This window comes from Phacochoerus africanus, chromosome 8 (genome assembly GCF_016906955.1).
Source record: "Phacochoerus africanus isolate WHEZ1 chromosome 8, ROS_Pafr_v1, whole genome shotgun sequence".
NCBI lineage: Eukaryota > Metazoa > Chordata > Mammalia > Artiodactyla > Suidae > Phacochoerus > Phacochoerus africanus.
Genome location: NC_062551.1, coordinates 53,907,287 through 53,934,801, shown reverse-complemented (window position 1 = coordinate 53,934,801; position 27,515 = coordinate 53,907,287). Strand labels below are relative to the sequence as shown.

General features: G+C 50.1%; 1 protein-coding gene across 1 annotated transcript in view; it reads right to left on the bottom strand.

Moving 5' to 3' along the window:
* Positions 1-26,978, bottom strand: part of SULT2B1 (sulfotransferase family 2B member 1) — a 35,042-nt gene extending 8,064 nt beyond the window's left edge. Inside the window, exons 1-2 of the mRNA XM_047792470.1 lie at positions 26,801-26,978; positions 1,954-2,093 (exon numbers count right to left, since the gene is read on the bottom strand). Coding sequence (XP_047648426.1) covers positions 1,954-2,093; positions 26,801-26,871 — 211 coding nt within the window. The 5' untranslated portion in view covers positions 26,872-26,978. The remainder of the gene's footprint in view (positions 1-1,953; positions 2,094-26,800) is intronic.
* Between the last annotated feature and the right edge of the window lie 537 nt (positions 26,979-27,515).

Sequence of the window (27,515 nt, the reverse complement as noted above, 5' to 3'; positions counted from 1 at the left end):
GGTTGCCCTGGTTTATGACACCGGAGCAGGACCCTATGAACATACCCTTTGCCAGCTAGCGCAATGCTAAAATCTGTCAGTAGAGGGCGCTGGAGGAACCCTGCAGAACGATGAGGTTTCGCTTCCTCGTTCTGCTTCTCCGCAGGCTCTAGTGATGGACAGCGACCAGCGGTGCAATGGCTTGACACTAGTGATACCCCTCGCCCCCAGCAGACGCCCCAGAAAATTTCCTTAGGTGACCTGCTTCAGCCTTAAAGGGAAGGGAGGCTCCTTGTATCAGCTCTTTCTGTATCCGTTAGGTCCTCTATACCCTTTGGTAATTCCGTTACCAGTCTATATATATATATATATATTTTTTTTTTTTTTCCGGGTGTGTGGTAAAAGATACTTAACATAAAATTGACCAATTTAACCATTTTTAAGAGTACAGTTTTGGGAGTTCCCGTTGTGGTGCAGAGGAAAAGAATACGACTAGGTGCCTGGAGGTTGAGGGTTCAATCCCTGGCCTCGCTCAGTGGGTTAAGGGTCCACCGTTGCCGTGAGCTGTGGTGTAGGTCACAGGCATGGCTCGGATCTTGTGTTGCTGCAGCTGTGGTGCAGGCCAGCAGCTGTAGCTCCTATTAGACCCTTAGCCTGGGAACCTCCATATGCCATGGGTGTGGCCCTAAAAAGCAAAAAAAAAAAAAAAAAGTAAACTTTTTCTTTAAGAAGACACTGAAAAGAAAGTGAAAAGACAAGCCATGGACTCAGAGAAAATATTCGCAAGAGGCATATCTGATTAAGGATGTATACTCGGATTATATACAGAACTCTCCAAACTCAGTAATTAGAAAACAATCCAATTAAAAAGGGCAAAAAAAATTTGAACACATCACTGAAGAAGATATACAATGGCTAATAAGCCCATGAAAACATGCTCAACTTCATTAGCCACTAGAGACACACAAATTCAAATGACAATTGCGATACCAGAACACATCTGTTAGAATGGCTTAAAAAAAAACCCTGACAATATCAAGTGCTAACAAGGAAGTGTAGCAACTGGAACCCACCTACGTTGCCGGCGAGAATGCACGATGGTAAACTAGCTTGCCCAGATAATTCAAGATGGTTCCCACTATATATATATTTTTCTGTCTTTTTAGGGCTGTACCCGCGGCATCTGGAAGTTCCCAGGCTAGGGGCTGAATTGGAGCTGCAGCTGCCAGCTTATATCACAGCCACAGCAACACCAAATCCTTAACCCCCCAAGTGAGACCAGGAGTCGAACCCTTGTCCTCACAGACACTTGTAGGGTTCTTAACTCGCTGAGCAACAACAGAAACTCCAAGATGGTTCCCACTTAGGAAACCAGTTTGGCAGTTTCTCATATAGTGAAGCGTACAGACGTCCCATAAACTCAGCCATCCTCTAAGTAATTATCCAAGATAAATGAAAACATATTTCCATGCAGAGACTCCCATGCAAAGCTTCATAGCAACTTATCCATACTCACTCCGAACTGGAAACAAAATAAAACTAAACACCCAGTGTCCTTCCACAGATGAATGGATAGACCCACCATGGTCCATCCAGCTGATGGAATATTCCTCAGCAATAAAAAATACATCTTGAATGAAGCTGAATGAGAGAAGTCAGTCTCTAAAGCTACATAGGGTCTGACTCCATTTCCGCGACTTTCTAGAAAAGACAGAACCCATGCCTTCATGGATACTAGTCAGGTTCATTACCTCTGAGCCACGATGCGACTCTGACTCCCCGTCTGCCCTTCTCATCTTCTGCCCGCCCCCAACCCTCTCCCTGGCCCCGCCCCCATCCCTCTCCCTGGCCCCGCCCCAGCCCTCTCCCTGGCCCCGCCCCCAACCCTCTCCCTGGCCCCGCCCGCCCCTCCTGGCCCCGCCCCTTCTCCCTGGCCCCGCCCCCACCCCACCCCCGCATCCGCCCAGCAGATACCTGACTTGGGGTAGGTGATGATGAAGATGTCGTCATCCTGCACCTTGGCGTTCTCTGCGATGCTGATGCTTTCTGGGGAGTAGACGCCCACGGGGAAGGGGATGCCTTTGTACCGGAAGTATTCGCCTGACAAATTCTGGCTGTAGGAGGGTGGGGGAGACACCGTGAGGAACGCGGAGGACTGCGGAGGAGGCCAGGCGGGGGTCAACCTCCCCGGGGGGGGGGCGGGGGCCTGCCTTTGAGCATCCTTCAAGGTCCTAGGAGCCTGCACAGGGGTCCAGCTTCACGGCTGAGGCCTCCAGGACACTCGGCAGCAGAAAGTGGCCGCGGACTCTCAGGCCAGGTGGGGGAGGTCAAGCAAGGGGCTGAGGGAGGCAAGGAATCTTCTCTGGGTCTCGTACCCTCATCGGCAAAGTGAGGCTAATTCACCGACCCCCCCCCCCATCATGATCCTATGAGGCGACAGCAATTACTCTCCCGCTTTGAAGAGGCACAGAGAGGTTGAGGGACTTGCCCCAAGCCACACAGCTGGCGGGACATGCATCACTTCACACCTGCCAAGTGGGCTGAAGCGCTTTCCACACATTTCCTCTTCGCTCCAGCCCTCGAGGAAGACGCCAAGTCACACCTCATTGTACAAACAGCGGCCAAAGGGGCCAGGCCCCCTGCCCACTCCTAGGTGGCCACAGAGTGGCAGAGACCACCCGTGAAACCCAGATGTGGAGTCGCCAGGAAGCTAGAAACATCTTAAGCTTTAAGCCCCTCACTCAAGCTGTTTTTCCGAAAATCCTGCAATATATTTGCAGAGCGGAGGTTAGAATTTCCAAAGTGACCTGTTTGAGGAGCAATGCATTTAATCCAATGACTCTTGTAACGTCCCCGGCGCCTCCTATCCCTGGTGTGGGAGAGGGGTAGGTATTTTGGGGACCTGGCTAAAGTGAGGTTGACTTGCACTGGACGTTGGTGGGATATTTACAAGGTTTGCCGTCACATCTCTGTACCATCACAGGGTGGCAAGTTGGCTGGTGCAGGAACTGCTTCCAGAACACCTGCTGGACATAACGACAGGAAGGCTGGGGACCGAAGTGAGATCAAGACACCACATGTCCAAGGGTGCTTGGCACCGAAAGCACGGGATGGAAGAGAAGACTCAGGTTTGAAGCCACAAGTTGGTGTGTTACTTTTCTAGAATGTCCGAGGTGTATGTGCCAGCTTTCAAGATGAAACAACTCATTGTCATTTCTTTTCTTCTTCTCAGCAAATATTCTTTTTGCCTAATGTTGCACACACATGTACTGATTTTGTTTTATTTTATGTATTTAGTTATTTTTTTTTAGGACTACACCTTCAGCATATGGAGGTTCCCAGGCTGGGGGTCAAATCAGAGCTGCAGCTGCTGGCCATAGCCGTAGCAATGCCAGATCAGAGCCATGTCTGTGACCTACACCACAGCTCAAGGCAACACCGGATCATTAACCCACTGACCAGGGCCAGGAATCGAACCCTCGTCCTCATGTATACTACTTGGGTTCTTTATCTCTGAGCCACAACAGAAACTCCCCGATTTTTTTTTTCTTAAGGAGAATCCCCTCAAAATAGTATAAGCTTCAGGCACCATGAAGCCTGTATCTGCCTAGTTATAGCTGCTGCTTTCCATCTGTGGTCATTTCTAGTATACATTGAACTGGGGGGGGGGGATTGTGTATGTAAATGGGTTATGCATGTTTGTGGATTTCATTTCAGGGTAGTGAAGAGGATTTACAAATATTCTGTTATATAAAGCGGGCCAGGTTAAAAAAATGAAACACCTCCTTTAAAAATATTTTTTTTTAAATAAAAAATTAGGCGTTCCCATCTTGGCTCAGCAGTTAATGAACCCAATGAGTATCCACGAGGATGTGGGTTAGATCCCTGGCCTCGCTCAGTGCATTAAGGATCCAGTGTTGCTGTGAGCTGTGTTGTATGTCCCAGACATGGCTTAGACCTGGTGTGGCTGTGGCTGTGGCTGTGGTGGAGGCCGGCAGCTACAGCTCTGATTCAACCCTGAGCCTAGGAACTTCCATATGCTGTGGGTGTGGCCCTAAAAAAAAAAAAAAAAAAAAGGCAAAAAACCCACAACCTTGTAAATTAATTATACTTCAATAAAACTTAAAAAAAAAAAAAAAAAAGGCTAGGGAGTTCCCTGAGTTAAGGATCTGGCGTTATCCCTGCAGTGGCTCAAGTCACTGCTGTGGCATGATGGGTTCCATCCCTAGCCTGGGAACTTCTGAATGCTGCAGGCAAGGCAAAAAAAAAAAAAAAGGAAAAAAAAATGAGGGCTTGGGTCTGACCACATAGATGAAGCTCAGAAACTTAATGTTTTTTTCTGTTTTTATGGCTGCATCTGTGGCACATGGAGGGTCCCAGGCTAGGGGTTGAATAGAGCTAGGGGTCGAATTGGAGCAGCAGCTACAGGCCTAAACCACAGCCATGGCAACACGGGATCCAAGCTGCACCTGCGACTCATGTGGCAAGGCCAGATCTTTAACCCACTGAGCAAGGCCAGGGATTCGACACGCATCCTAACGGAGGCCATGGGTGCGGCCCTGAAAAGCAAAAAAAAAAAAAAAAAAAAAAAAAAACGAAAACAAAAATCAATTGTTTTTAATAAAAAGGAGGCGAGGTGTTGGGCCCCATGAGGTTGAAACCCCAGATGGCTTGCACAAATAGGCTTTTTCTGTTAATTCTTCCTCATCTGCTTAATCCTTCTTGGCCTCCGTTTCCTTAACTCTAATTTTTTTTTTTTTTGGTCTTTTTGCCATTTCCTGGGCCGCTCCCACGGCATATGGAGGTTCCCAGGCTAGGCGTCGAATCGGAGCTGTAGCCACCAGCCTACGCCAGAGCCACAGCAACGCAGGATCCAAGCCAAGTCTGCGACCTCCACCACCACAGCTCACGGCAACACCGGATCGTTAACCCACTGAGCAAGGGCAGGGATCGAACCTGCAACCTCATGGTTCCTAGTCGGATTCGTTAACCACTGCGCCATGACGGGAACTCCCGTTTCCTTAACTCTAAAAACAAGGATATAAATAGCTTCGTGTCTTGGTTAACAGCATAAACCCTGGAGCCAGAATACAAGAGTTTGAATTCTACCTCCCACCAGCTGTGTGGCTGTGGACAAGTCGTTCAACCTCTCTGTGCCTCAGTTCTTCCATTCATACAAGGGAGATTATAAACATTACCTTATAGGGTTGTTGTGAGCCTGTCAAAAGTGCTGAGAACTGGGTCTGGCACAGGAGTTTGCACTATATAAATATTTGTTGATTTTTTAAAAATAGAGCTAGTGGGAAGGTTTAATGCACCATTAGAAATAAAAATGTTTAAAATAGAGTTTGGCTTGTAGTACAAATTCAATACATCTGGACTAAAATTACTGTTGTTATTATACCCAGTAACAGAAGCAACACCGGGCATTGTGCGAGCCAAGAGGTGGGGCTGCTCCGCACAGCCTTTGGCACATAGTAGGCCCTCAGCACACAGGCGTTACTTTATTGTTCCGTGATGTCATTGGTTAGCCCATAGACTGAGCATGGGCAGGGAATTCGTGATGTCACTAGTTGCCAGGCAGATTTAGTCCAGGGAGCGGAGCTGTGAGGTCACCAGTTACCAGGCAGATTAACTGCTAAGTGCCTGGGCCTTAGCTCTGATGGGTCACACGCGCTCTCTGGTGCCCTGGGCAGCAGATCTGGCCTCTTTGTGCTTCAGTTTCCTCATTTGTCGCATGAAGATAACAGTAATCTCTACCTCAGGGTTTTAATCCTACCTAAAGATTAAAAAGGATAGTATATATTAAACACCTGGCTCCTGATAAATGCTCAGGACACTGAAGCTCCCGTTAGCATCCCGCACTATTTTAGTCTTTGATCTTTACCAACAGCTCCTTGAGGGAGAAACACCCCCCGCTCCCGCCAGCTTACAGGAAAGGGAAACGGAGTTGCCAACAAGGAAAAGATCCTGTGCCCTTCAGGAGTCCCTGAAATACTCACTGAATGCAAGGATGCCCTGCCATCTCCATCAGCACTTAGCATCTGGGGCTCAGCGGGTATTTGCCGGAATGAATGCATATGTGGATGAACAAATAAATGGGTGAATGAATGAATGTGTGGATGAATGAATGTGTTATTAACAAATGAGTGAATGAAGGAAGGGGGTTACCAGTAAAAAAGTTAGGGAAAGTCAAAGAGGCTTGTCATCTCCTTTCACCTGCCTCCCTGGTTCTCAGCCCCCGGCACGTTAGAATCCCCTGTGGGCATGTTAGAAACTCCCCAAACCCAGCCTCATTCCTGGTCAACAGTGTCCACACCTTACTATGGCTTCTTCTGAGCCCAGAACAACCAGATGCTCAGTAAATGACTGGGCATCAGTATTTGATAAATAATCAAGGGATGAATGCTGGAGAGCTGAGACCGCCTTGCATGTTACGAGGCTACAGATGAGAAGATGGAGGGGGCGGGAGGGGAAGTCATATGGCCAAGGTCACGTGGCAAGTACCAATCAGAACTGAGACTTGAACCTCAAGTCCTGCAGCTCTGTTCCAGGCCTTCCTTCCCCCATACCCCGACACCAGCCCAAGCCCCCCAGTGCATCGAGCACTATTCCAACCTCTGGCCTCTGTATCTGCTGTTTGTTCTGCCAGGAATGCTGACCCCTGCCATTCTCTGGGCTTGAGCGTGGAGGCCCCCACCTGGATTCCTCCTCAGCCGAATCTTACTGCATGTCCCCAAACAGGTGCTATGCGTCCTCTCTCCCCACCTCATAATTAAATCTGGCCCCGGTGTGACCTTTCCTCTCCCTGGGTTCTGAGCCTATTTTGTTCCCATGCCACATCCAGGGCCTGGCATGCAGCTATCGCTCGGATGGAGCAGAGGAATGAAGATGACAACTGAGCTGTGGCGGAGACCAGCAGCGGGAGGAGCAGCAGAGAGATGATGGCCCACAGGATGGGTAATGGACCAATGATGCATTTAGCCTCATGGAAGAGGCCTGGCCTGCTAAGGAGACCCCAGGACATGAGACTCTAAGAATGGCCCCACATGGCGACCCTCCTGCCCCTCGACCCTCTGTCCTCCAGGTCCTGGTTCTTCCTCTTGGTCCCCACTGTTCCAGTCCAGCTCAGGTCTCCTCTTTGTCCCCTGGAGCCTCAACCCAGTCTGCTCCCCAATCTCTCCTTCCTGTCCATTTCCAACATGGCCTGGAGCTCAAGGCCCTACATAGCCTGGGCCTGCTCACTTCTCTGGCCTCCTCCCCCAAAGGTCTTGTTTGGCTTCCTTCTGGCCCCAGCTTGAGAGAATGGGTAGGGGAACCTCCCTTGTGCAAATTCTATACCAAGGGAATGCATTATCTCAGACTTTCCCCAGAACGCCGTGAAGTGGGTATTGAGGGCACCACTTCATGCCAGAAGCAATAGTGGCCCAGAGAGGTTAATATATTTTCTCAAAGTCACACAGTAGTCATCATAGGAGTTCTCAGTAAATACCTGTCAATGAGCCTCCACCCTTCCTCTGCCACTAGGACACAGTGTGTCTGTCTCCTGTGTTTTATCCCCTGTGCCCGGCAGAAAACAGGTGCACAATAAACAATCCCATCTCCAGTCCGGATTCCCTGGTGGTGGAAGCTCAGTCACCACCTCCATGGTGCAAAAGGAGATGGGCTGAGGTTGGACAGTCTCGGATTTGAACCCAGGCTCCATGGCTAACCAGCTGTGTGACCTCTGTGGAATGAGCAAAAGAAACCGCATCTAAAATTGGATCGGGAGTTCCCGTCATGACTCAGCGGTAGGGAACCTGACTAGTATCCTTGAGGACGTGGGTTCCATCCCTGGCCTCATTCAGTGGGTTAAGGATCCAGCGCTGCCATGAGCTCTGGTGTAGGTTGCAGCCTAGGCTCGATCCCGAGTTGCTGTGGCTGTGGTGTAGGCCTGAAGCTGCAGTTCCGATTCCACCCCTAGCCTGGGAATTTCCATATGCCACCGGTGCATTTTTAAAAATCAAAAATAAAAAACAACCTCCCCCCAAAAAAGCAAATAAAATCGGAGTGGGGACAGGCCTATAGCGGGGGGCACTCACGCCCTGTCGTGCACTCATTTGCTCAAATTGGGAGAGTCTAGAGGCCATCTCCAACAGGAAGGTGCCTCTGCTTTATGGTCCAGCAGAAGGAAGAACGCTTCACTCCGCCCACAATGGTCCAGCCAATTAGAGACTGTAGCGGCCCAACCAATGAGAAACCTTCTTACTGTGGACTCCTCCAATGGACTCTTCAGTTGTCACAGCCCCACCCCACTCCTCTTTTCCCTATAAAAGCAAGTTCCCCTCCTTCGTTCTCTGGATTTGCTAGTAGACTGCCGAAGCTTGCGTTTCTCTGGTTGCATTTCTTCTGGCTGTTCCTGCAGAAACTCACTTTCCATGATTAAATTTGACACCTTGAATACACAGCTTGACCCCTCTGTGCCTCAGATTCCTCATCTGGAGAAGGCGGATAGGAAGGCTTCCCTTGGGGGAACTTGCTAAGATTAAAATCTGCTGTCCCCTGCCCCCTCTCCCCTGGACTGTTGCAGTCACCTCCTTATTGGTCTCCTTGCTTCCACCCTTTCCCCATAAAGTCCACTCTCCCCACCTGGCAGCCAGCAGGATCTGATTCGAATCTGAGTCAGCTCCTGTCCCTCCTCTGCTCAAAACCTTGCCTCACTCTGTGTCATTCCAAGCAACACCAAAGTCTCACCGGGATTGCAAGGGCCCTCAAGATCTGCCCTGATCTCCCTCTGCCTTTATCTTCATCCTCTCTCCTTTGCTCACTGGGCTGCAGCCACACAGGTCTCTTAGCTCTTCCTTCAACTCTTCAGGCTGAGTCCTGCCTCAGGGCCTTTGCACTGGCTGTTCTATCTTCCATTCAGCCCTATAACTGGCACCCTCACCTCCTGCAGGTCTTTGCTCCAACATCACTGTTTATCGACCAGGCCTCCCCTGACACGCTGTTTACAATCGAACCCACTGCACCCCCTCATCCTGCCCTGTTTTCCCATCACACTGACCAAGACCAACTGTTACGGTTTACATATGCTTTACATGCCTCTGTGTGTGTGTGTGTGTTTGCCTTTTCTAGGGCCACACCCACGGCATATGGAGGTTCCCAGAATAGTGGTCCAATCAGAGCAGTAGCTGTCTACACCAGAGCCACAGCAACGCGGGATCCGAGCCGCGCCTGTGACCTACACCACAGCTCATGGCAACGCTGGATCCTTAACCCATTGAGTGAGGTTTCGAACCTGAAACCTCATGGTTCCTAGTCGGATTCGTTAACCGCTGAGCCATGCCGAGAACTCCTACATGTCTTGTTTATTGCCTTTCTTCTCCACTTGCCTGTAAGCTGCATGAGACCAGGGATTTTTTTTTTTGGGGGGGGGGAGCGGTTTCTGTCTTGATTGCCAGTGTTTCCAAACACAAAGACCCTCCGTCAATATTGGTTTGAAGAAATAAAAGCAATGCTCACGGTGCTCCCTGACCCCACATGCCTCACGACATTACGGGCCTTAATTCATTTATTCCGGCAACAGCCCTTAGAGACCACTTGCTGGAATATTACCATCCCCACATGACAAATGAGGAGGCGGAGGCACAGAGAGGCAAAGGCACTTGGCGGATATCACACAGCTGCAGAGGGCAGAACTGGGATTTGAACCCAGGCAGCAAGGCCCCAACCTTGCACCCCCAACTACCAGAGCCATGGGGTAGCCCCTCCTACATCCTCATACAGTTCTCCCCAGGTGTGTTCATTCTGGGCCAGGGTTATGGGGGCTCGGGGCTGGGGGGGTAGTCGGATAGACAGACTTGATCTCAGTCAACTCACATAACCACTCTTTGTGTCCACCTCCCTTCCCTTGGTCACAGGAATATTTAACGCCTAAGGGTATATTATTATTATTATTATTATTATTTTCTTTTTAGGGCTGCACCTACGGCATATAGAAGTTCCTGGGCTAGGGTTCGAATCAGAGCTGCAGCTGCCAGCCTACACTGCCACCACAGCCACGCTGGATCCTTAACCCACTGAGCAAGGCCAGGGATTGAACCCGCATCCTCGTGGACACTATGTCAAGTTCTTTACCCACTGAGCCACAACGGGAACTCCTATTCATAGACCTCAATGAAACATCTTAATATACGCACAGATTTTAAAGCAAAGTTTCTCCCCCTCCTTGGGCTCCACCCGAGAGAAACAAAAACTCGTATTCTCACCAACATCTATATAGCTGCCCTGTTTAGAATTCTGAAAACTGAGAACGACCCAAATATTCGTCAACAGGTGAGTGGATAAACGGAAGTACAGGTATACCACGCAATTACTACTCAGCAAAGACAAGAAACTTTTTTTTTTTTTTTTTTTTTGGCTGCCCTCACAGCGTGCAGAAGTTCCCTGGGCCAGGGATCGAAACTGCACCACAGCAGTGACCTGAGCCACAGTAGTGACAGTGCTGGATTCTTAACTGCTAGGCCCCTGGGGAACTCCTAATAACAAAACTCTGATACCCACAACCATATGAATGAGTCTCAAAGGCATTGTGGAGGAAGGAAGCCGATTCAGGGAGTCACAACCTGCCTATTTCCATTTATGGGACTGCAGTGGCCAGAATGATGGCCTCCAGACATCCGTGGCCCCATCTCCAGAACCTGCGAATACGTTCCATTGCACCATAAAAGGGATTTTGCAGCTGTGGTTATGTTAGGGGTTTTGAGCTTGGGAGAGAGGCCGGTGAGTCCTGAATGTAACCACAGAATCAGATCGAAAAGATGTAAAGACAAGCAGAGGTTAGAGAGAAGGGAGTTTGCGAGATCCTATACAACTGACTCTTTTTTCTTTTTCTTTTTGGCTGCTCCTGCAGCCTAGGGAAGTTCCTGGGCCAGGGATCGAACCCAAGCCCCAGCAGTGACAACACTGGATCCTTAACCTGCTGCACCACCAGGGAATTCCATGTGGCTGGCTTTGAAAATAGAGGAAGGGGCCCCAAGCCAAGGGATGCAGGTGACCTCCAGGAGCTGGAAAAGGCACAGAAGGACCCTGGAGGAACACCAATCTGCTGATGCTTTGATGTGAGTCCAGCCATGCTGGCGTTGGCCTTCTGACCTCCAGAAATGCAGGTGCGTACATCTGTATGGCTTTAAGCCACTCCGTTGGTGGTCATTTGCTGCAGCAGCAATAGGAAAGGCATAGGTCACTTTTGAAAATACAAGGAAGTTCCTCGGTGGCCTAGTGGTTAAAGATTTTGGCGTTGTCACTGCTGTGGCATGGGCTCAATCCCTGGCCTATGAACTTCCAAATGCTGCAGGTGCAGTCAATGAAACACCACACACACCCACACACACCCACAGAAGTATAAGAACAGGAAATAAATCAGTAGCGGGGCGGGGAGAAATGGGGCTGCGGTGGGGGTGGGGCAGCTAGGACTGGGGTAGGGTGGGCCCTCGAAGGGTGGATGGTGCAGTTTTGTATCCTGACTGTGGTGATGGTTACACAAATCTATACATGTGTTAAAATTCATAAAGTGATACACTCGCTCACACACAAATCAATTTCACTGATTGATTTTTTTAAAAAAACCTCCTTCCTATAAATACTTAATGCCCATTAGCCATTAGTATAACAAGACATCCCGCTGGACAGCATCCCTCTTGGCTACCCAGGTTGTGCAGAGAAGCAACTCCTGCCTACATTCCAGGCCTGGCTTGGATGTGCTGTGTGACCTGAGATCACTCTCAAGCCCTCTCTGGTCTCATTTGAAGAATGAGCAGTGATGGGGGACATCCAGTCTGATGTCCAAAGAGAGCTCCCCATCTCGGACCTTTAGGCCGTTTAGCCTGAGGGGAGGCAGATTCATTAATTCAGCCCAGAGATATTTTGAGGGGTGGGGGGCGCCCCATGACATATGGATCTTAAACCTCTGGCCAGGGATTAAGATTCAAGAGGTAGTTGCCTCCTAAGCTACATCTGAGGCAATGCAGGATCCTAACCCACTGTGCTGGGCAGAGGATCCGGCCTGCATCCTGGTGCTGCAGAGACACTGGCCATTCCATGGCGCCACAGCAGGCACTCCTCAGCCCCCACATTTTTACTAAGCGCCTACTATGTGCCAGGAGCGGAGGGATACAAAAGTCAGGGCGACCGACCCACAAAACCCAAAAACAAACAAAAAACAAAACAAAGCCAAAAAACGCCCCCCAAACAAAACCAAACCTAATGCGGTTTACATTTAAATGAACAATAACGTTAAAGCAGGATGTTTTACATGTAGCGCCTCGGAAGGGGGTGGGAAAACCTGAAGCGGTGCGGGATGGGGTGCGTCTGGGGTCGGGAGGGTTTGCAGTTTGAGACGGATGGAGTCAGGCGAGGGATCGCTGAGATCGGTGGAGGTCGAGCCGACCTGAAGGAGCGGAGGGACCAGTGTTGTGTGGGGACCAGAGGGGACCATGAGTGCAAAAGAGGGGAGAGGCCATGAGGGTTCAGGGCTCTGGTAGGGACGGGAACCGCCCCTCCCCCCCCCACCTTGTGAGCGGCCCCGCCCTCCAGGAATGCGATTCAGCTGCAGCAGGACTTTGATGACTCACAGCGGGCCACTTGACTTTCTCGGCAGGCAGCGCAGCGCCAAGGTTCCTGGAGCCCGGGCTGGGTTCACTGCGCCTCGTTGCCAGAACGCCCGGCGTCAGCTGCCCTGCTTTCGCCCGGGCTGGTCTCCCTTGCAGGAATGTCTTGCCTCGCCTCCCGAAATTGTGCTTGGAGCCCATCTGGGCAAGCGTCCCCACCTCCGGCCACCTCCACCTCAGCGGAATGACTCATGCCTTGGCCACAGCGCGGAGAATCAGGTTCTTTCGCCCTCCTACTCCCGGCTGCGGTGGCAGGCGGCCCAGGGGGTGGGGTGGGGAATGATTAGAGGAACCTCTCTGCGAGGTCACTTGGCAGCTTGTAAATTATACAGGCCACCTCCCCCAAAGCAGAGGGTGCGCGCGTCCAGGGTGTATTTTTACCTATCGCAGCATCCATCCTGTTTGTTTCTTTCACTAGTCCTCTTAATACTTAGCAACTATTTTCTTTGTCTAGTGACTTCTTTCAATCCATCTTCCCCACTAGTAATGCAGTTACAACGGAGCCGAAATTCTGCGTCTCGCGTCTCCTGCCTCCAAGAACCAGCATCAGACAGGCAGGCAACAGTCCATTACATCTGTTAGATGCACCAATGAACTTGACCCCCAGGCGTTTCCTGGGTGGGTGCCCTTGAGGAAGTGCCCAGGATATAGGTACCGCGAGGCTACTTGCAGCATCGTTTATAAGATGAAACTGAACAACAGAGAACTGGTTAGATACATCAGAACTGGATGAACAAATCAAAGCTGGAAAACACTGAAATCCATCCATTCAAAAGGAGGCGTTTCTGTGGATTTGGGTTATGCATATATGTCTCAAACTGGCGCATTTCACATGCGTGCAATGTACCGCACAGAAACAGCTTCCATTTGGAAAAAGCCATAAGCCAATATCAAAGTCTGTGTATACGCAGCCTGGCAAGTTTAAGGTGAATGTTCTGAGGTCTGTGGCTTACTGCTTTGAAACTCACCACAAATAAGGATGGCTGGATGGAGAGAAGGACGCACAGACATAAGATAAAGCAAGTATAATAAAATGTTAGGGATAGCAGGTATAGAGAGCAGTTCATTAAATCATTCCACCAACTTTTTCTTTTTTTTCTTTTTTTTTGCTTTTTAGGGCCTCACCCATGGCATAGGAAGTTCCTAGGCTAGAGGCAGAATCAGAGCTGTAGCTGCCAGTCTAGCCACAGCCACAGCAACGCCAGATCCGAGCTGCGTCTACGACCTACACCACAGCTCATGGCAACATCGGGTCCTTAACCCACTGAGCGAGGCCAGGGATTGAACCCACATCCTCATGGATCCTAGTCAGGTTCGTTAACCACTGAGCCACGAAGAGAATTCCCATCCACATTTTTATAAGTTTTGAAAATCTCATAATAAAATGTTGGAGTGAAGAAGTGGCATTTATTTGGGAAGATGACTGAGATATTACAAAAAGTGTAATGTTTGACAAGCGACAGATATAAAGTAGTATCTTAATTATGTTTAAAAAATAAGTAGGGGCATTCCCGTTGCGGCTCAGCACTAATGAACGTGACTAGGATCCATGAGGTTTCGGGTTTGATCCCTGGCCTGGCTCTGTGGGTTAAGGATCCAGAGTTGCCGTGAGCTGTGGTGTAGGTGACAGGCGAAGCTTGGATCCTGCATTGCTGTGGCTGTGGTGTAGCTCTGATTTGACCTCTAGCCTGGGAACTTCCATATACCTCAGGTGCAGCCCTAAAAAACAAACAAAATAAATAAATAATAACAAGTAGGGAGTTCCCATTGTGGCTCAGAGGTAATGAACCTGACTAGTATCCATGAGGATGCAGGTTTGATCCCTGGCCTCACTCAATGGGTTAAGGATCCAGCGTGGCGGTGAGCTGTGGTGTGGGTTATAGACACGGCTTAGATCCTGTGTTGCTGTAGCTGGGGTGTGGGCAGGCAGCTGTAGCTCCAATTTGCCCCCTAGCCTTGGAACCTCCATATGCTGCAGGTGGGGCCCTAAAAAGACCCCACCTCCAAAAAAACAGAGTAAATAAAGACAAGATATGCACATCAAGGGACATTTTCTGGGAGTTCCCTGGTGGCTCAGTGTGTTAAGGATCCAGCATTGTTACCACTGAGGCTCTGATTACTGCTGTGGTGAGGGTTCCATCCCCGGCCCAGAAACTTCCACTTGCCACAGGCACAGCCAAAAAACTTAAAAAAGAGAAATTTTCTGGCAGGGAAGCATCAGAAGTGGTTACTCAAGGAATGGATCTGGGATGGTTGTGAGAACAAGAATTTTCCATTTCAGGCTTTTCTGCACCTCTTGAATTCTCAATTGTGAACACAGAGTAAAGGCAGTGACTGCCACGTCCTTGCCCTCTGCCCCCTTGGCTGGCGGTACCAGAGAGCTGGGGGAGTGGAGGGTGGAAGATGGCAGAGGCTGGGCCTCTAGGTGTCATGTGACCAGGAGGATTCCCCCCCCCCACCACCACCTGGGGCTGGAATGTGACTCTGAAATGACTTTCTACCACCTTAAGCTCCAGAAGTGTGGGGATGTTTGTTACATCGGCTAGAACTGCCTTGAGACGACACATGCATATTTTCTTTTTAGAGAATCTAATTAGGAAAATAACAAATCCTGGTATCTATTGATCTTTTTTTTTTTTTTTTTCTCACTTTTTAGGGCTGTACCGCGGCTTATGGAAGTTCCCAGGCTGGGGGTTGAATCCAAGCTGCAGCTGCTGGCCTACACCATAGCCACAGCAACACCAGATCTGAGCTGCATCTGTAGCCTATACCACAGCTCCTGGTAATGCTGGATCCTTGACCCACTGAGTAAGTCCAGGGATTGAACCCCAATCCTCTTGGATACTATTAGGATTCCTTTCCACTGTACCACAACAGGGACTCCCATCTGGGTTTGTTAATAAGTTAATGGTTCCCCTCCCCCACCCCCAAGCTCCCGGTGTGGCTCAACAGGATTGGCTATGTCTCGGGACCGCTGGGACACAGGCTGCATCCTGGGCCCAGCACAGTGGGTTGGGCATCCAGCACAGCCACAGCTGTGGCTAAGGTTGCGACTTCAGCTCTGATCTGGCCCAGGAGCTCCATATGACTTGGGGTGGCCAAGAATGAAAAAAAAACTTAATGGTCCCCCAACACTGCTATGCCAGCCTCTGGGGATCCCCATACAACGAGTTTGGCTCGTAACTTAACTGCACTTATGGAAATACATGCGAGCATAGCCATAGCAAGAACATTCAGATTCCTTCTCTGCTCCTCCAAGTTCTTCTAAACAATACTAATACCAGAACTTACAATTTACTCTGCATCTTGCTTTTCTTTAGTTACTCTATTATGACAGTCTTTTCAAATCTGCAGTCATCATTTTTTAAAAAAATAGTTCCAAGAGCATTATTTACAATTGCCAAAGTATGGAAACAACCTATGTGTCCATCAATAGATGAATGGGTAAACAAGCGGTGGAACATATATATATGCAATGGAATATTATGCAGTCAGAAAAAAAGAATGAACTGTTGCCATTTGCAGCAACATGGATGGACCTAGAAGGTATTGTGCTAAGTGATATGAGTCAGAGAGGGAAAGACAAATACAGAGAAAGACAAATGGTATCACTTATATGTGGAATCTATAAACTACAGGAGTTCCTGCTGTAGGTGCAGTGGGTTGAGAATCCAACTGCCAATATAAATCATTAATAATAACAATAAAAAGAAACCACCTGCAGTGGCTCAGGTCACTGCAGAGGTGAGGATTGATTCCCCAGCCTGGCACAGTGGATCAAATGATCTAGTGTTTCTGCAGCTTGGGCATAGGTCACGGCTGCAGCTTGGATTCAATCCCTGGTCCAGGAACTTCCATATGAGACAAGTTCAGCCATTAAGAAAGAAGGAAAAAAAACCCAAAAAACTCTACAATAAACTAGTGAATAAAACAAAAAAAAAAGTGGACTCACAGATACAGAGAACAAACCAGCAGTTACCAGGGAGGAGAAGGAAGTGGGGAGGGCAACACAGGAGGAGGGGGTTAAAAAAGGGTTATTATGAGATTATACGAAATCATGTATATGAAATTTTTTTTTTTTGTCTTTTTAGGGCCGCACCTGCAGCATATGGAGGTTCCCAGGCTAGAGGTACAATCAGAGCTATAGCTGCTGGCCTACACCAAAGCCACACCAGATCCGAGCCGCATCTGTGACCTACACCACAGCTCACGGCAACGCCGGATCCTTAATCCACTGAGCGAAGCCAGAGATCGAACGTGCATCCCCATGATACTAGTCAGATTTGTTTCTGCTGAGCCATGCTGGGAACTCCAAGCCATGATGGAACTCTGAAACTTTTGAAAATTGTAAAGCACTACATAATTTAAGGAATCATTCATTTAATGAAAAATAAATTAGAAAAATAATAAAATTCTATTCAACTTTGGAAAAAAATAGCTGAAAGATATATCTAATCTTTAAATCATTAAAAAATAGCTAATCTTTTAAAAATTATTTTCCTGTTGAGGAAAATTCCTAATGTTTTTTTTTTTCACATTTTTGATTATTTTAATGACAGATGGAAATTATTACTACCTAAAGTTTTAGAATCATTATTTTTTCTGCTTACAAAAAATTATACATAGACCATTTGGTTTTTTTGTTTTTTGGTTTTTGTTTTTCGCTTTTTAGGACCCCCCCCCCCCCCCGAGGCACATTGAAGCTTCCAGGCTAGGGGTCGAATTGGAGCTACAGCTGCTGGCCTATGCCACAGCCACAGCAAATAGGGATCCGAGCTCCATCTGTGACCTACACCACAGCTCACAGCAACACTGGATCCTTAACCCACTGAGTGAGGCCAGGGATCAAACCTGTGTCGTCATGGATACTAGTAGGATTCATTTTGCTGTGCCACAAAGGGAACTCCCGATGTATAGACCATTTGCAAGATATGAAAAATAACAGAGGATAAAATAAATATCACCTGCAATTCTCCCACTTAGAAATGACCATGATAGACAGATAGATGGATAACTAGACAGAACTTTGCGTCTTTTGAAACCTCCTAATTTCAAGTGAATTTTGACAAATGCTTAAAAGCCCCATACAATCTAGACCCCTGTCACAATACAGAGCAGTCCATTGCCCCAGAAAATTCCCTGGTGCCTCTTCTCAATCAGTTACCCTCCCTCCCCACATACAATTTGAGGCTTCTGAGATTTTTATTTTATTTTGTTTTTTGACCGTGCCTGTGGCATGAAGAAGTTCCTGGGCCAGCATTGAACCTGTGCCTCAGCAGTGACCTGAGCCATAGCGGTGATAACACTGGATCTTTATCCCACCAAGCCACCAGGGGACTCCTAAAATCTATACACATATTATATATATATATAAAATATATATATTTAACAGTCGATGCAAATCAACTATACTTGAATAAAAAATAAAATAAAGGAGTTCCTTGGTGGCCTAAATAAATAAAGGGATAAGCATGGCAAAGATAATATTTTTGAAAACAGCTGAAATCTATAACCTTGACTTATTACTTTTACAGTATCAATAGAGAAAAAATCTAGCTAAAGAAATTACTCACTCTCTTCAAATTATCAGGGTTCTTTGTCTTGCATCCCTGGCTCTGTTTCTCAAAGCCCGGCCGATTCTTTGTGGGCATGTCGGCCTGCACTGCCTCACCTCCCCTGGGTCCCGACACCAGCGCAGCCAGTGTTGTTCTGTTCCCACTGTCAAGTTCAACTTGTTCCCCACACACTCCATGCTCCGCTACACGGCTGGATCTCGGCATGTTCTGTGCCTCTAGCCTGAAGGCTCTTCTCGAATTTTCTAACTTTCCTGTCTCTCTAACTCTTTCTTTCTCTCCCTCCCAACATATGTTTATTAAGCTCCTACCATATGCCTCTCCTGCCCTTGGTGCCCAGGCAGCCTAGAGCCATGCCAGCCAACAGAACTGAATGATGGGAATGGCTGTATCGTGGCAGCTGCTGGCCGCATGTAGCTATGGAGCCCTTGAAATGTGGCCCTTGCAACCGAGGGTCTCATCTTTTAATTTTATTTAATTATTATTGATGTCAACTGAAACCCTGACAATTCAATTACTGGAATACTTTTTATGTTGATTTGATTTTATTTTAGTTTTGCTTTTTAGGGCTGCACCTGCGGTATATGGAGGTTCCCAGGCTAGGGGTGGAATCAGAGCTGCAGCTGCCGGCCTACACCACAGCCACAGCCACGTGGGATCCGAGCCACGTCTTCCATCTACACCACAGCTCATGGCAATGCTGGATCCTTAACCCACTGAGCCAGGGATCAAACCTGCATCCTCATGGATCCTAGTTGGGTTTGTTAACCGCTGAGCCCCAAAGGGAACTCCTGGAATATGGTTTTTTTTTTTTTGTCTTTTTGCTATTTCTTGGGCCACTCCCGCGGCATATGGAGATTCCCAGGCTAGGGGTCGAATCGGAGCCGTAGCCACCAGCCTACACCAGAGCCACAGCAACATGTGATCTGAGCCGCATCTGCAACCTGCACCACAGCTCATGGCAACGCCGGATCGTTAACCCACTGAGCAAGGGCAGGGACCGAACCCGCAACCTCATGGTTCCTAGTCAGATTCGTTAACCACTGAGCCACGACGGGAACTCCTGGAATATTTTTTAAATGCAGGTTTGGAACAGCTCAGGCCTAGGAATCAAATTTTCAAGCTGTAACAGGTGATGGGATCTGAATGCAAATCAAATCTTTCTGATGAAAGGTTAGTGTCTGGTCTGATAAACTGAGCACTCTGGGTTCAGAGGCTTAGTATGAAAAGAAGAGTGTAAAATATCTTTTTTTTTTGTCTTTTGTCTTTTTAGGGCCACACCCATGGCATATGGAGGTTCCCAGGCTAGGGGTCGAATTGGAGCTGTAGCTGCCAGCTTACACCACAGCCACAGCACCTCAGGAGTCGAGCCGAGCCTGCGAAGGGATCTCCTAAAATATCTTACTGATAATTTTTTCTGTCAGTTGTAGGTTGAAATAATAATGTTTCAGATCTATTGGGTTAAGTTAAATATGTAATTAAAATTCATTTCACTTTTCTTTCTTCCTTTCTTTCTCTCTCTTTCTCTCTCTTTCTTTCTTTTTAGGGCTGCACCTGTGGCATATGGAGGGTCCCAGCATAGGGGTCGAATCAGAGCTACAGCCACCAGCCTACACCACAACCACAGATCCAAGCCACGTCTGTGACCTACACCACAGCTCACAGCAACGCGGATTCTTAACCCATGGAGTGAGGCCAGGGATTGAACCAGCAACCTCATGGATACTAGTTGGGTTTGTTGCTACTGAGCCTCTATGGAAACTCTTACTTTTTTTTTTTTTTTTTTAATGGAGTTAAGAAAATGTTTGTCTAGGGGGCTAGAGTCATGCATGTATGGGGCAGTGTTGGTCTGGAAGGTAGACAGACCACAGTCTCACAGATGCCATTTGGGGCGACTAGCACCCTGCTCCCCACCCTCTGTGAAAGTTACGGCCATTGAGAGGCAAACCCTTCCTGCAGCTCGAAGTCCCTGTCTGATCCTGTTCTCCCGCATGAGGGTAAAGAGCGAGGTCTCTGGAGCAAAATCCCAGCTGTAGGCCTCTTCCGGCCTCAGTTTCCCCATCTGTCAAGTGGGAACCACAACCTCGTCGCCACTGGGCTTCCGTGAATATGGAAAGGATTCGCCCACACGGCTCCGCGCACACGCCTGGTGTGTGGCCAACGCTCGCGAGGGCCTTAATTATCCTCGTTTCAGCCCATCCCCGCCCTTCCTGGCTCAAGAGTGGTCACAGTGGGGAGGAAAACCGCGAGGCCTGACTCAGCATCATCACCTGCCACGCCCATCTCACGGATGCTCGGCTCCCAGCGCGACCCTGTCTGCCCGGCGGCAGGTCCATGCTGGCAGGCGAGGTGAGCAGGCTTTGAACTCCGGAGGTCTTCCTGCAGGCGGGTATTGTCTGCAGTGGCAGAGGCCTCTGGGGCCCTGGTCTAGGCTCCCATGCGAGTAGCCCAACACACCTCTCTTGGGACCTCTGATTCAGCCCTCCCAGCGAAACCAGGGTCTCTCTTCTTGGCTTGGCACTTGGTGCCACAGAGTCCCACTCTGCTTCCCCCAGAGCCTACCTTCAGTCAGCTGGGCTGCTCTGGTTCTTTCCAAGTGGGTCCTGAGCGTTCCCACCTTCCCTCCTTACGCAGGATTCACAGGTACGAGTCCCACCTCCCACCCTGCAGGCCTCTAGAGAACAAATGGGAGCAGAAAGACTTCCTTCCCTTTGCCCTCCAAGCCTGGGTCCCTTGCAGGGGGTGTGGGGAGAGGGGAAGGTGGGGGCTGTGAGCATCTTTTTTTTTTTTTTTTTGCTTTTTAGGGCTGCACTGGTGGTATATGGAGGTTCCCTAGGGGTTGAGCCTGAGCTGTAGCCACTGGCCTTTGTCATAGCCAGTCACGCCAAATCCAAGCCACGCCTGCAACCTATACCGCAGTTCACAGCAACACTGGATCCTTAACCCACTGAACAAGGCCAGGGATCGAACCTGCAACCTCATGGATACTAGTCAGATTTGTTTCCACGGTGCCACAATGGGAACTCCTCTTTATTTATTTATTTTTTATTTTTTGGCAGCAGTGCAGCATCTTGATGTGGTATCTGTTTCCTAGACCAGGGCCTGAATATAGGCTGCAGTGGTGAAAGCACTGAATCCTATCCACTAGACCACCAGGGAACTCCCACACATTTTTCTAATTCTCACCAACGTGGTTTTTTATCTTTTATTTTTTGCCTTTTCTAGGGCCGCACCTGCAGCACATGGCGGTTCCCAGGCTAAGTGGTCTAATTGGAGCTGTAGCCTCCAGCTTACACCACAGCCACAGCAACGTGGGATCTGAGCCGCGTCTTCAACCTACACTGCAGCTCACCGCATCGCCGGATCCTTAACCCACTGAGCAAGGCTAGGGATCAAACCCGCAACCTCATGGTTCCTAGTTGGATTCGTTAAGCACTGCGCCACGACGGGAACTCCCACCAACGTGTTTTATTTATTAATGGACTCCAGAATCCTCACTCCTCTCTTCCTGCCCAAATTCCACCTGCCCAAATTCCACCCAGGCAAGGAGGTCCAATGTCTAATTATACTGCAAATAATTGCCTTTTGATTAGCACCCCCCTTCCTCTTGGGAAAAGCAGCTCTCTGATTGGTGAGACGGTAGCCGTAACATCATCTGAGTGGCTCCGCTCTCCCCAAGGAAAAGGAGGGACGGGGCTGTGAAACAGATTGGCCGCCTCGACCATAAAGGAGGGAAGATCGGAAAGGACCTTGCTTGGGGGGGAGCAGCACCTGCAGGTACAAATGCCTACTAGGCTCCTCCTGGCCTTGACTTTCTTGAGAAGGAGCTGGTCAAAGTGCAGCCCAGTACACAGGCTATTCCGGGAAATACAGCAGAGCACAGAGTACATACTGAAGCCTCCTATCGGAGGTCTCTCTCTCTTTTTGGCAGGGAGGCCACACCTGTAGCATATGGAAGTTCCTGGGCTAGGGGTCAAGTCCAAGCTGCAGCTGCCGGCCTATGCCACAGCCATAGCAATGCCAGCTCCGAGCCACAGACCTACACCACAGCTCATGGTGACTCAGGATAGAGCCGCATCCTCATGGATACTAGGCAGATTCTTAACCGGCTGAGCCATGCTGGACACTCCTGACATCTCTTTTCCTCGTATTGCTCATCCCCAAATTCCTTTCACACCTGCCCATCCCTTCCAGGGTGTGATAGAGTCAGGCTGTCCTGGGTCACATCCTGACTACATCTCCCTTGACAGCTGTGTGACCTTGGACAAGTCACTCAACCTCTCTGGGCCTCAATTGCTTTCATCATAAATAGGCTGATAATAGTTACTCATTCATTGGCTTAATCTCAAATGGTTGTCGTGAGGATTAAATGAGGCAATACTCAGAAGGTTCTCTGCAAGGGGAGCACTTTAAAAATTCCGCAGGGATTAACGTGCTCTGGGCTTGGCTCTGCCTTGGCTCTGCCACCTGTAAACTGATCGTAACTGCCTGGGTCCTGCATTCTTCCTGCTTCTTTTTCCTCTGAAAGTTTTGGTTTTGCCCTGACGATCAATTTTTAATCTGTTGGATACATACAGACCTACATGAAACATACATCAAATTTCAAAACCATAATTTGTAACAAACCCCGTGAACTAGAACCTTCCAAGCAACAAATCCTGCGGTATCTCTGGGCTCCTCCATGGCCTGTGGGCCTCCTCCCCCTCATTCACTAACCTGAATTAAATTCCTGACAGTCTTCTGTTTTGTTTTGGTTTGGTTTGCTTCGCTTTTCAGGGCCGCACCTGTGGCATAAGGAAGTTCCCAGGCTAGGGGTCAAATTGCAGCTGCAGCTGTTGGCCTACACCACAGCTCACGGCAACACCAGATCCTGAACCCACTGAGCGAGGCCAGGGATCAAACCCGAATGGATCCTCGTCGGGCTTGTAAGCTGCTGTGGGAATTCCCTTGTTTTGTTTTTTTAAGACGGTTTTATCATATATGCCTCTATTCAAAAAACGATATAGTGCTTTGCTTTTCTCGTTTGGTTGGGGGTGGTGTTTTTTAAAAAATGGAATCAGGAGTTCCCGTTCTGGCACACTGAGTTAAGACTCCCATTCGACAGCTCGGTTCCCTGCAGACGCTGGGAATCGATCCACAGCCTGGCGCAGTGGGTTAAAGGAGCCGGTAGCTTGCAGCGTAGCTTGCAGCTGCGGCTCAGATTCAGTACCCTGCCAGGGCACTTCCATATGCTGTGGGTTTGGCCATTAAAAAAAAGAAAAGAAAAGAAATCAAACTGCGGATAGTGTCCTGGAAACAGCGGCTTGCCCTTGACGTGAAGGGCACATCACTTCCAACAAGCAGCTGTCCTTTTCCTCCAAAGTCTCATCCCCCTCAGCCTCTCCTCAAGTGTCTTCTAACCCTGGCTCATCCTGCAAGGGCCAGCTCAAAGCCTGCCTAATCTCCCTCCATGCATCCCTTGCCGACAATCTCAGGGCCTTTGCCGACAATCTCAGGGCCCGACTCTGACCCTGTCTGTGAACAGGTCCGCCTTTTGGTGCCAAAGCAGCGGTTTGAAGCCAGAAGTCTGATCAAGGACCTACTACCGGTCATGGCCAAGAGTCTTAAACTGTGCGAGGAGTTTGCCATGTGGAGGGGAGAGGACACCCCAGGCCAGGAAACTTCTGGTGCAAAGGACTGAAGGTGTGAGATCCGGGGGTGGGGGTGGGGAGCAGTGGAAGCAGCCAGGTGGGGCCCAGGCAGCAAGGAAGGTGGGGAGGGTGGGGTCGGAGAGCAGAGAGATGCTCCCACAGAGGGAGCAGGGCCAGTGGCAGGACCCCAGCCCTGCTGCCCCATTTTCAATGAGAGCTGGCATGTGAAAGTTCCTGGGCCAGGGATCGAACCTGAGCCACGGTAGTGACAATGCCAGATCCGTAACCCCCTGAGCCACCAGGGAACTCCCATCTCCCTTTGGATCTCTAGTATGTATTTCTCCTTGGATGTAAGATTTCTCTTGGCCAAAGGAATCTGTGTCTTAAAAGCGTTTTGGAAACCATGGCTGTGGGTGCTGGGAAGTCATGGAAGGGACTTGAGCGGGGGCTGGCCAGGGGTAGATTTATTTATGTTTTTATTTTTATTTATTTATTTATTTTTGCCTTTTTTTTTTGCCCCACCCGAAGCATATGGAGATTCCCAGGCTAGGGGTTGAATCAGAGCCGGGTCTGTGATCTACACCACAGCTCATGGCAACACCGGATCCTTAACCCACTGAGCGAGGCCAGGGATCGAACCCAAAACCTCGTGATTCCTAGTCAGATTCGTTCCTGCTGTGCCACAATGGGAATTCCTATTTTTGCTTTTTTTTGGGCCGCACCTGCAGCATATGGAAGTTCCCAGGCTAGGAGTTGAATTGGAGCTATAGCTGCTGGGCTATGCCAGCCACAGCAACGCGAGATCCAAGCCACACCTGCAACCTACAACACAGCTTATGGCAACGCTGGATCCTTAACCCACTGAGCAAGGCCAGGGATTGAACTGGCGTCCTCATAGATACGAGGTGGGTTCATTATTGCTGAGCCACAACGGGAACTCCAGGGGTACATTTAGAGATTAGAAAAGCACTCTCTGGGAATTCCTGCAGAGAAAATTTCTACAGGCAAGGGCGCTGGGGGAGGGACAGTGAGGCGTGGGCAGGGAGTTTGAAGTGATGGGCTGGATAGAATGCAGGTGAGGCAGGAGGCTGACCTGGAGAGGCCCGGGTGCCAGGGCCTGGAGGGCCTAGGGACTGGGAGCAGGGGGCGGGAGGCTGGGGCAAGGCTCCAGGGGCCAAGATGAGGTCTGAGCTGGGGCCCTGGGGACAGAGAGCATCAGAGGACAGGAGAGTGGGGTTGGGGAGTGACAGGTCATGGGAGGAAGAGAAAGGGAGAGACAAGGGCGATGGCCGGGGGTGGAGGGTCTGACCTGGTGACTGACAGCAGCCTGGGTGGAAGAGTGATTCTGGGGGAGCCACTGAGGTCCCCAACAATGCTGGGGATGTCGTGTGTCAGAGGGGACCTGAGGTTAAAGGCCCTCATGAGAGGCATCCCTAGGGACCCGGGGGATTCCAGAAGCTCATGGAAAAGAGGATTTTAAATCCCAAGGGCACTTCCCCAGGGACTGCAGAATTCAGGTCCAGAAATGTCTCACAGGTGAGGGTTCATTTATGTATTTTAATGGCCACACCCACGGCCTATGGAATTTCCCTGGCTGGGGATCGAACCTGTGTCTCCGCCGCGACCTGAGCTGCTGCTGTTGGGGTCTTAACCCACTGCGCCCCAGCGGGAACTCCCAGGTGAGGGGTATTAATCCCCATTTCTCAGATGAGGAAACTGAGGCCAGGAGAGGACAAATGACTGGTTCCAATTCACTCAGGGAGCAAGGGCTGGGGATTGTATGGCCAGCTGCCTGTACAGGAGCAGCGAGAAGACTCCTGGGGACTGGCAGGAGGAGGCTTCCTAGAGATGGGCACCCAGGAAGGAAACTAGTTTATCTCTGGAGGGAGAGATTGGGGAACTCAGAGACCCCGGAGAAAAGAACGTGGAGGAGAGCGAGCATGCTGGGAGCTTCCTCAAGCCGACCTGGGATTAGCCTGGGAGGCCCAGAGACGCTATGAGTCTTGTCTATGTCACATAGCAATCAGAATTCAACTGCTCCAGTCTCTGGAGTCCAGAGCATGAGGGTGAGGGAGGGGAGGGGAGAGCCTGAGATAGTACAGCCAGGAGAGACTCGCCTGGCAGACTGCAAGATACTAGGGGTTAGAGATCCCCTAAATAGCTTGCTATGTGGCCTTGGGCAGGCTGCCTGCTCTCTCTGAGCCTCCGATTGCTCCTCTGAAAAATGGGGCTGTGGGGAGGTGGCTTCCCCGAGGCTCTCACAGAGAGGAGAAACCACAGACTCTGGGGTCAGACAGATGGGGTTTGGGTTTGCTTCTGGCTGCGTAATCACGGACCCATCACTTTCCCTCTCAACCTCAGTATCCCCATCTGGAAAGCCGGTGCTATAAGTGGCTGACTCGTTCCTAGGAATAAAGAGTCGCACTTCGGAGCTGGGGAGAAGGCTGTCCTAACCACTCCTGTGAGGATGGGGGAGTCTGAGGCCCATCCTCCCGGTCCCCAAGTCCCCCCACCCCATGGACGCAACCTCTGACTCGGACTCAGCTGCATCCCAGACCCCGCCCACCTCTCCCATCCTCCCCCCACAGCAGGTGGCACACTCAGATCTCCCTTGTGAGAAGGCACCCCCATTTGAAGGGCTTTGGGGGAGGTCTAGGAGGAAGGGGGGGCAACAGGCCCCCCTGTTTCCCAAACAACAAGCATGCACCAAGCCCTTGCTCTCATCCAGTCCCGTGGCAGGGAGGCCAACTGCTTCTGGGCCCCTTGGACAGACAGAGAAACCAAGGCCCTGAAGGACAGGGACACCAGGCATCCAGACTGGTGACTTAGCACAGCCCGGGTCCACAAATCCCTTCGCTGGAGGGATCTGCAGCCCAGGGGTGGGAGACGAGCCAGAGGCCCCGGGCTCTTTCCCCAGGCCACCTCCCCCACCCCGAGGGGGCTCAGACCCATGCCGGTGTCTGGACCTCACCTGATTTCCGAGATGTTTTTCTCGTAGGGATCCCATTCGGCCTGGTTCCCGGGCTCGGCAGGCCCATCCATGGCAGGAGGGCGAAGGTGGGGAGAGGAGAAGGTGCTGGGAGCCGGCGGTGCTGGGACCAGGTATGAGCAGCAGTGGCGTCTGCCACCTGGGGGAGCGGGCCAGGTGTCTACCTCCACGCCCAAGGGGAGGGGCCGCTTCCAGCCGGTTCTCCCAGCTGCTACCCACGCCTCCAACAGCGGGGAGAGGCCAAGGGCCACCCTTCTCGGAGGGTGGGGAGAGGGGTGATGGGCACCTCCTGGGCATCTCGCCAGTGTCTAGGGACAGAGTTCAGGGGGTTAGGGCCAATCCCACAGGGGAACCTTCCAGGCTGACGGCTGAGACCAGGTCTGTGCCCACCTGGAGCCTCGGTTGGCTCATCTGACTTGGGAGCTAGTCTCGTCTCAGAAAGTTCGTTCATTTCTTCATTCATTCACGCCTTTATTCATTCAAGAAATATTTATTGAGCGCCTCCTGTCTGCCGGGCGCTGTTTTAAGGACCGAGACACTGGGAACCGGACAGACAGAAACTGGCAAGAAGCACATGTGGAAACAGACGCAGTGACAGAAGAGAGGCAGCCCAGGAGAGGGAGACTGAGAGACGGTCAGAGACAGCAGGAGAGACAGAGAGACCCAGGGAGTGAGAGAGACATGGAGGGTCAGAGAT